A 10,464-nucleotide genomic window follows, 5' to 3' on the forward strand; every position below is an offset into this window, starting at 1 on the left:
AAGTAAATCATTGTCTTAACACATTTTAGGCCCCATTCTTAGAAGTAAGTCCTCTCCGTCGCAAATTGGCTCCCTCTCAATGAATACAAATATTAAAACGCACTAAAAGACGGTACGAACGAGGTGCACTGTTTGATATAAATGGTATTATTACATATCGTTATATTTCGCTATTCTTCTTTTTTATTATATAGTAATGAAACAACCAAGACAAGAGGTAACACAGAGTGATACGACAAAACGACAACAAAACTATTACAAAACTACAACATGTTAACGTTGTGTTATATATGTTAACATATAGAGTATAGCTTCTCAGTCCTGCATTAATCATTTAAAAATGCCTTTATCTGTACAGACGGAGTTATTTCATGATTTACTGATTTTATGATTGTTGCACTTTTGCTCAACCTTGGTTCTCCTTTAAACATTTTACTATCAAGTTGGAGATCTGCATAAATCATTTTTGTTTTGCCCACTCATTGGTTTAACCCTTGGGTTTTTTTAAGGATTGCATTCGCTTTACGCTAATAAATGTTCAAGTTTGTTTCTCCAAAAACATAAAGTTTCTAGATAAAGGCTCCCTTTCCGCAGCGTATTTTAAATAAACACACCAGAAATTATCTGTATTTGCTTTAAAGCTTTAAAAATTAGTAAATCACTTAGGTAGCCACCAAAAAAACCCAAACTGGACAGACTGTTAATTATTTGGGGTTTCAGGCCTTTGTTAGATGTTTTTCAGGAAATCTGTGGCTGTCTTGGATAATCTATGTGTAATGATTTATCTCAATTTTTTTCTCATTGTGCTGATTATATATCTCTGATTTTCATTTATATTGTGTATTTCATTTGGATTCTACAGGGTGCGGTTACAAGACCTCTATGTTCTAAATTTGTCTTTTCCATGTGAATAATGGTATTTATCAGTCTATACAGCTATTTTTATTCCCATTTGGCTTGATAAAAGAAAAATACATTACACCCTCACCGACACAACTTATTTTATGTCCATTTCTTAAAAATTCCTTAAAAATTCTAGACGGGGCCAATCTCACCGTACAACACAACTCTTAATGTACTCCTACACTGTTTTCTAATCACTGGTCAACATCTTTATCAGATTCAGAATGACTCAGATTATAGAAATAAATAAGTGATTACAATTAGGAACCGCAACACACTACTACATACATATCGAGTGCTCAGTGGATAATACAGGCATCCCATGATACTCTACCACCGGATGAGAAATAATATCAATTTAGCTTGGAGTCCACTGCGAACAGCTGGGTTAACATGTCCCCAGACTGCGTCTGAATAAATGAACTGATTAACCTGAGTGACCGTCCCCACGAGGAGAGGGGGCGGGCGGGCCCCAGCGACTCCCCATCAATGGGCTGTAAATCATGCTGCTCCACAGGCCTTAAAAGCAGCCAGACAACACGCTCCAGACTCAGGGCATTCTGCACTACGAGCACATTTATACGTTCTGGGTTTTTTGGTTTTTTTTTGCTGAATTGATGAGTGGCAGAATGAAGATTTGGTCGACTTAAAAAAATATAATAAAAATGGCTTTAACGTGTTAAACCTTTCAGACTATAAATGTGTAAACCTTCATCTCTCCATTTTAAAATCTAGAAATCGATTAACGGGAAAGATTAAAGCTATTTTCTACAGTTGATCTAATTCAAAATTATTTGAAGGACTTGATGTTCAATTTTTAAACAATCTGATGAAAGGAAAAGACAAAACACACGGTCATTTTTAAGAGGTTTTTTTTTTATTGTACAGTTTTTCTTTTTTGAGTTCAAGGCTTGTTTGACATTCATAGTGAGCCATTAAAGCTGTTAAATACTGTAAGAGGATTCAAAATGTGTCAATGAAATTAACGTTGATATATATGTATATTTTTTTATTGTCATTTTTTTGGAACTAGCAACCACGAGACACGTGGACGTGGTTGAAAACATCCTTCGCATCGACTCCTAAACCCCGTGATAAATGCACCGTGCAGTTCCCGCAGACGACTTCTACTTCTTCACCAGCTGGATCACATCCTCGTCCTCCATGACGTGGTCCTTGCCCACCTTCTGAGGGTTGTGTTTCACAGAGGCGCCCCACACAAGGGCACTGGGAGCAGAAGGGGAGTCGAGAGAATTTATTTCAGAGATGTTGACCCAGTCTGAAAGTTCAAGTTTGTGACATTCCGAAAAAGCGACTTTCTCGTTCCGGTACAAGCGGTGCTGGTTCTTTCCGTGGAGAGGACGGGTAACGTTCACTTTGGTTCTCTCTTGGTTGACAATGGCTCTTAAAATAATTATTTCATAATTTCAGACAAAAAAAAAAAAAAAGAAAGTCGCCAGGCTTTAGACTTTTTAGTGTCCTGTTTTTTTTTTGTTTTTTTTTTAATGAAATGAGGCCAGTCAGAAGCTCCAACACCATTAACCCAACACTCACACATTGGAGTACTACTGTACATACTACATGAGAGTAGAAATACATGTCTCTGCGGACAGAGCACACCGTGATAAAGCCTCTGGTCTGACCTGCCTTCCCCATTGTTCTTTTTCTTCTATACCTTCCCTCATAAAACATCGTAATGTATTATTGGATCTTCGTGCCAGCGTAGTGCGCAGCGCTTGTACATTATGATATTTGACTGGATGTTAAATATACAACTGGAGCACACTCTGGTTTCAGACGTTCTAAACTCACATTTTGCATACTGAGTAGTAGGCTGCCATGTCATCCCTGGTCGTTATTCTGCATAGCAACTGTAATCGTCGTTTATTAGTTTGGTCTCTCTCTCAGAAATACCTCCGCTGTCACCGCTGTGATTAAATCAAGCATGTTTGTTCTCATCTGGGCGCGTCCTCGCATAATCCTGTTGTGTGTGCTTGTCAAAGACTCAAATTGAATTAACAGATTTCAACGGCCAATGAAAATTAAGCTTGCGATATAACAAGAGGATAAAAACATTTATTAAATCGAGTGGACGGGGAAAAGGCTTTTTTTTCGGGAGTGATATGATGAAGGCGCTAGATTTGTAGCAGACTAATGACTATCTCTATAATGCAGACTCATGGGCTCCATGTTTATTTTTATGTCCAAACACTCTTTGCAGCTTTTTGCGAGTGCAAGTCTACTGTTAAAATGGGCCCGTTCCTGGTCTTTGGAACTGTGCTCCTCAAAAACAGCTGCTGTTGATTGTGTGTCAAGTACAACAGAAGAGACGTAACAATATCAAATGTGTGCTGCTCAATGTTTTGAGTCGCTAATGACTGGAAATACCTTGTAATGTGCAGGGCTTTAAAGGTATACGTCAGGTTTATTTTACAATATATATTTTTTGTTACTTATGTTACAGCAATACTCCACTTGACCGCAATGGTGCCATTTCCGGAATGGAGCTAATTTATTCAGAGGTTTAAAAATGTATTACTACGGTTATTCTGTCTTGTATCAGACTAAGGATGGGAATAATAATAAAAAAAAGTAGTTGAATCCTTTACTAAATATTTTCTCTCATTTGCCATAAATGAAAAAAAAAAAATAATAATAATGTGCCGGGCAGTATCATATTTTTCGTATTCAAGACCAGATTAAAATACTCACTATTTAAATTCTTTGATGAGGTTTTTGTGAATCTTTAAGCAGAAATCCTCAACGGCCGTGTAGTCGTCGGGCAGAACAACTGGAGAAGTGTAATCAGGAAGCTGGCCTTTCGGTTTGGTGTAGCTGTAAATGTACACACATAACATCACACATTTCACATGGTGGCTGTGACAAAGGTCTTAGCAAAAAAAAAAAAAAAAAAAAAAAAGATGAATAAACATTTTAAAACGATGACAGAGAACAATAAATGTGGCAAATCTTTTGCGCCGTCTTGTGGCCGCCGGAAACAGACGTACATGCGCACGAGCTTCAGGTAATCCCAGATCCTCTCCAGCAGGTCGTCAAAGTTCCAGCGGTGGTGCGCCGAGATGGGGACGCAGTGGGGCACCTTGTAGATGATGTCCAGCTCCTCGATGGAAATTTGGTCGATTTTGTTGAGCACGTAAATGCACGGGATGTAGACCCTGTTGGAGACGAAGGTTTGCAGAGGTGTGATTGAAAACGGAAATCTCAAAAGTGTGAGCACTGCAATTTACCATTCAACACTTAAGTGTTAAAAAATAGCGAGGAACCAACTTTGTCAATGTAATAAATTGGTTGGATTGGACCCGTCTCTTCTTTTTCTGAGGTTTTTTTTTTACACACTGTAATTTCAACCTCTATCTTCCATCTAGCTCTTCTTTCTTATCGTCCCTTTTCTATTTTCCCCCTTTTCAACCACAGGGTACGCAAACCAAGCAGGGACACATTTTAATCTGTATTTTTTATATTTTCGCTGTGATGAATAAATACATAAAATTACATCGATGGAATTAGAACTACATTCCTCGCCTCCTATGGTGGCTGCGTATTTCCAAGGCCAATGCCAAATAGTCTTTGCACCCTGAAGAGAGGAGGCAAGACCGGGGATGGTTTTGTCGAGTCTAGATATATGGATATAATCTCTGGCCATCGTATTACAATTTTGTATTGTTTTATTTCTCCCCCCGACCGTCTTGTTTAAGGTTCCACGCTAAATTTCTTCCGTTTGCAAATCTACATGGAGAATTAGCAGATTTAATGACTAATAACTCAAGGGACAATTAATTTGCTGTTAAGAGTTACATGACTATTTCAGTTTACAGAGTTTTTTTTTCTTTTTTTTTAGTTAACACCCTCTTGTCCTACAAATATTTACAATTAACAATTAATTGTTTTGTTTTTTTTGTTAATTTTATGCCACTATGGCATAAATTAAGACATAAGGTAATTAATACTTGTCTACCTATTACAGATGAGACAATTGACTTTGAAAATTGAAAGATAAAAAAAAGAAATAATGTGTGACAGTTCATTTTCCCCAACCCAACTGAGATTGTAATTATTGCAGAGTTTCTACGATTGGCTTAAAATTCCACTTATATTTGAATGGAAATATGAATGGAAAAAGTCAAAGATTTCATAGAAGCTAAAATAACAGCATTGAGGCGATTATGCAATGATTGCGACGTGTCCTCGCTCAGCTGCTCACCGGTTTCCTTCCACGACGTCAATGAGGTCATCAGCGGTGGAGTCGCTGCGCAGGGTGATGTCAGCGTTGTGGATCTTGTACTCTGCCAAGATGCTCTTCACGGTGTCACCGTCCAGCTCACTTTGTGCACACTGAGGAGACACGCAGGATGTCGGTCAACGCGCTGACAACAGCGTGCCCGTGCAGCGAGAGGGGAAGTAACCGACCGGCAAATGGTGCCGCAGACGTACCGTGGCTGTGAAATTGATGCCTCCTTTGTCCTTCTTCTTGAAGCCGATGTTGGGGGGCTGCTTATTGAGTCTGATACCAAAGCCCTCCAGCTCATGTTCTATTAGCTTCTTATGACCAAGAGGCTTCAACACGTCGAGGACAATGAGGATTAAGTTGCAAGTTCGAGCCACTAAAACAGAGACGATAGAGAATGACAGTTAGGAGATTGCAGATCGAGTATAGGCAGGACACGCGTCAATTTGTCTCCGACATACGTGTTCATAGGGCAAGTATTTATTTGTCAATTTGAAACAATTATTCAAGTTTTCACAGACAGCACTGATTGGTCTTACCAGCGATGACCTGTCTGCCTCTTCCTTTTCCATCCTTTGCTCCCTCAATGATTCCTGGGAGATCGAGAAGCTTGGAGACAAAAGAAACAAAATCAGCAGCATGCCAAGAGCTGCATTAAGCTAAAAATCATTATCGTTGTTGGCAAGTGAAGTTTATTGATGATGCAGGATTTTCAAACATGGGACAGGAAAATAAGTTACATTAAACAAAAAGCAAATACAATTGCAACTACCCCGCTCCCCGACTAGCAGCTATGTAAGAAAATGAAAAGATGCGATGAAGTAAAAAAGTGGACAATCAGCAATGAGTGGACTTTCTGTCAGGGATAACAGCCTCGCTCTCTAAATAACAAATGAAAGGCTGCCAAATCTTGTAAAATTGTGCAAGCCTGTCTCTTATATTGAGCATTTAACCTTCATCTGTTCAAGGTGGAGTGTACCTCAGATCAAGCCATCGATTGACAGGATTTTTTTTTTTTTTGGACAGGTTTTGTTCTAAAAGTAAGAAATGCTCGTACCTGTATTTTGGCACCTTTGTACCGAATTACCCCAGGCACCGTTGTAAGGGTGGTGAACTCGTAGGCCGCAACCTCAGAGTAAACACCTGCGAGGTTACTGAGCAAGGTGGACTTTCCCACTGAAGGAAATCCAACGAACCCGATACGGGCGTCCCCTGTCTTCGCCACATCAAAACCTAGAAAAACAGAGAACACATCAGCAACTCCAAATTACACGGAAGTCTGGAAGTGGAAGTCTGTGTTAAGAGTTACATATAATTGGGCTAAAAACAAAATATGCTTCATTAAAAAAACAAAAATAATCTCACCCTCCCCTGTTCCGCCCCCACTGCCTCCTTTTGGTGTAATGAGTTCCCTCCTTAGTTTGGCGAGGCGTGCTTTGAGCAGACCCAAGTGATGAGCTGTGGCCTTGTTCTTCTGCGTCCTGGCCATCTAACCAATAAAAGCGACAACATCCACACGGTCATAATTTAAATTAACAGGTCTCCCACAAAGTAAACACAACAAGTGAACAAATAGTGACCGGCACTTTGCATTTTAGAGAGTGCTCGGTGTTTGAAATCCTCCAGAACCATTCAAGTACACACACGTGTGATCAAAATGGGCCATGCGCACGGCATTGTAAACTTCTGAAATAAATCACATCACGGTATTCTGACCAAGATTTTTAGAAATAGAACGAGATGCACATCGATTATTGGGATGTACATTGATTTGCTGTACAAAATGATGTTCGGTAAGTGTGACAAAACATCATCGCGCTCCGTGTAATGTTTAGGTTTGCTGATATTTTGCAAACCGTTATAACATGTTGGTGAGGTAGAGCTAGTAACACCCAACACCTGTCACTGGCATCCCATATCTGGGATGACAGGTGACATATCCAACAAATTTAAGAGACTTGTGCCCATATAGAGAAATGATCCCGCAACAAGTTTTAATGCTCCATCACACCAGCTTCTCTATGACTCAGGGGGGTCTCTCATCCCAGTCTCTGCACCTCATGTGGATCTTCACCTACTTTCCTGCACCCTCTGTGTATCACATAGGCTTTTCCAAATACTGTTCTCCTGTTGTTTTTTTGGTACAGGTTTCACTGACGTGTTTGATGTCCACTGCCGAGAATGTATTTAGAAGTAAGACCCCAATATAAGGGTTGAATGTAATATAAACGTGATACCTGACAGTGTTCCATCATATCAACTTTATTACTAAATAATAATACTTGTCATTCAATGACAAGTGAATGACTGAAAAACTATGACAAAATCATCACATTATCTGAAGTTTAAATGATTACAAACATAACAGGAGGCATCGGAGCCGCTGGTTATTGGTGTTTAAACTGAAGTTTCCCGGACTAGGAGGAGGAACAGCCCAGCTGGAGCGACACGCAGTCCGAACCACGCGGAGGTCTCCGCAGAGTTCACTTTATCCACTGCGGCGGGTTGTAAGGCTGGTGTTAGAGCGTCTGAGCCGCCGTTGGCGGCAAAGGGCTCGGTCTAACGTGTTCGACACTAATAGACGGCTGGGGTGGGTCGGTCACGTTTTAGCCGCGGAGGCTACAAGCGGTTAGCTTAGCTTAGCTTAGCTTAGTTTAGTTTAGTTTAGCTTAGCTCCCCAGCGGGCCAGTCACCGCTACCGGGTTCTTACCTCATTTTCAATCTCCGCTATTTTGGCGAGTAGACTCATGTTGCTTGTGGTTCTGCGGTGGGACGCACCTCGCCGACGGAGAAGTTGAACTACTTTGTGTTGTTGTTATTTTAAAGTATTTTTTTCCCCCGGTGGGCTAGCACGCCACACGCGCATGTGCACTCCTGCGTGCCGCTCGAGCGCTAGCGCCGCCGCCGCCGCGGCATCCGCGCTCGATCTCGCGAGAGCACTGGTCGCGCTCAGGGCTTAGGACGGCAAGCCGAAGGGTTCGAAAAGGAATCGCAGCGCCGGTGCTGCGTTCCCGCGGTGACGGAACTCGTGGGAATCAGAGCCACTATTTTGGAAAAGAGCAGAGGAGCGGCCATGTAAGTCAGAGGTCCTGTCATGTACGTGACGGTGTTGTTGTGGGCAAATCTATTTCGGTGTGCTTGCCTTGTAAGCTACATGCTAAACGCTAGTATTGGCACCCCGCCACACAGTATTTGCCTCCCTCTACTGGTCATGTGATGTCATAGCATCGGGAGCTGAAACGTATATGCTGTACAGTATGTATTTTTTATTTTCTTTACTATTTACTGCGTCTGACACGAGCACAAATCTAAATAAAGCTTTCATGCATTACTATGAATATCAGACACACACACACACACACACACACACACTATACATGCATTACCTGTATGCACATGCATTTTCTCACCCTTCTTTGTTTTGCATAGCCTTTAGAGTTTGACCCTTTATCATTTCTATATAATTGTAATTGCATGAGTGCATGTGACAAATAAACAATCTTGAAATTCCAACACACATATACACACAAACATACACACACACACACACACACACACACACACACACAAATCACCAAGGACTCCATAATATCTCTCGCAATAATAAAGTGCACAGGCCTGGTAAATATTATTTTATTTTTTAACATCTTATTCGCATACAGTATAATCTCTCATTGGTTTCTATGTTGCTGAACTTCCCGGACTGAACGTCTATGGTTTTTGTCGATATTTGCCTTATGATGGATCGGTTTATCCGGTGGATTTGTTCGTTGAATGAGGTTTGGCGCGACCGAGTGAATGAGCCACCACCAGCGGCCCACTTACCGACAGTAGAACCGGCCCCAACTCCCCATTCTAAAGGGTCCCCGTGAGGATGAACGGTTGGGCTGAGGCAGGGGACTGAACAGGCGTTTCGGAGCTTCTCGCGCCGTATCTGCCGTACCCAAGCAAATACATTTCGGGGAGAACAGGCGGTTGTATTAAGCAAAAAATAAAAAATGAAATGAAATAAAATAAATATTGATCAAAATAACACTGCACCACCATTAAAGGCCACACACAAATGGCAAATTAAACCAAGTTTTACATTCCACGTACTTATTAACAATGTTGTCCTTATTAACAATGCACTTGCTAATAAAGTTGTTTATGGTCTCTGATATTTAAGGTCACACTGATGATGAGGGGGGTGGTGTGTTTTAACTCCAGTCCAGCACATTTCGAGCCGTATGCTGGCATATGCTGAATCCGTCTATTCCCCCAGAATGTCCCCGTCCTTGTTCGCTTCGCTGTGTTCAGGTGTGCTTGTCCTCGTGAAAATATAAAAATAAGTGTATTCTGTTAAAAAGTAGATATGATTCTGGTACGTTATCGTTCAGCATGTATCCGTTGTTGCCTGCCCGCGGGTGACAGTTACCTGTAGCATACATGGCACAGAGCAAGAACGGGAGATAATACACCGAGAAAGTTGAGACTTACTTTGTTTTACGATCGACAAACAGAATCCCGCGGAGCTGTAGGATAAATGCTTCTTCGTCCACGAAAAAAATAAAAATAAAGATAAAAATAAACATCAGGGCTTTGACTTAATTCAACCACACCATCCTCAACTTGAGAAATTAGAATAATAAACCCATGCCCAAACATCTCAAATGTTCTTCTTTTAATGAGCAACGCATCTTTATATCATATGTCAGTCAGCATTGAAGTGCATTGATTAAAAAGTAAGTGCAAGTACAGATTTTTGATGCATTCATTTTGACTAGAGGATTAAATTGTTTGCCATGTCTCCCCCAAAAAAATAGTCATTCTAGAGGGGCACTCTGAAAAAAGAAAAACCGCTATAGTTGATGCTGTTTCTAACCTAAATTATATATGCTTTTTTTCCCTTTTCTCTCTCCTCATTTCAAGCTTTATAAGTTATCTCTGAGTGACAGTGTGTCGGAGCAATTTTTCTTCTGTCTTCTGTCTGTCGTCGGTTCAATTTAGTTCCAATACAGCATTTCCTCCCGTAAAGTACCTGTTACGCTCCCTGACTAAACAGGCCGCCCGGCTTCCCCGGTTAACCGCGAGGAACGCGCCGTCAGAAGCACAAGGTCTGTGAACGGCACTATTTTAGTGCAATAGTTTCCCCGCTTGCTACTTAAAACTGGCTACCTCTGCATAGAGATGGAGTAGAGTTCTTATCATAGCTCCGTCGACAGGCCTTTTTTTAGTTGTATGTTTTTTTAACTGAGGGGAAGCGCCGTTATTTGTGGTCGTGTCACCAGAGCAAAGGATAACAACATCTTTTGAGGTAATAAAAAACAAATAAC

General features: G+C 41.0%; 1 protein-coding gene across 1 annotated transcript; it reads right to left on the reverse strand.

Annotated features, from left to right (window-relative positions):
* Window positions 1-1,773: 1,773 nt before the first annotated feature.
* drg1 (developmentally regulated GTP binding protein 1) lies at window positions 1,774-8,069 on the reverse strand. Its single transcript, XM_080017817.1, has 9 exons — window positions 7,860-8,069; window positions 6,515-6,638; window positions 6,207-6,382; window positions 5,689-5,758; window positions 5,356-5,525; window positions 5,126-5,256; window positions 3,912-4,079; window positions 3,616-3,738; window positions 1,774-2,130 (listed from the first exon to the last, which is right to left on the reverse strand). Exons 1-9 carry the CDS (start codon window positions 7,896-7,898, stop codon window positions 2,031-2,033), a joined length of 1,101 nt encoding a protein of 366 aa, XP_079873943.1. The 5' UTR covers window positions 7,899-8,069; the 3' UTR covers window positions 1,774-2,030.
* Window positions 8,070-10,464: the final 2,395 nt, after the last annotated feature.

Source organism: Zeus faber (genome assembly GCF_960531495.2).
Source record: "Zeus faber genome assembly, chromosome: 17".
Classification (NCBI taxonomy): domain Eukaryota; kingdom Metazoa; phylum Chordata; class Actinopteri; order Zeiformes; family Zeidae; genus Zeus; species Zeus faber.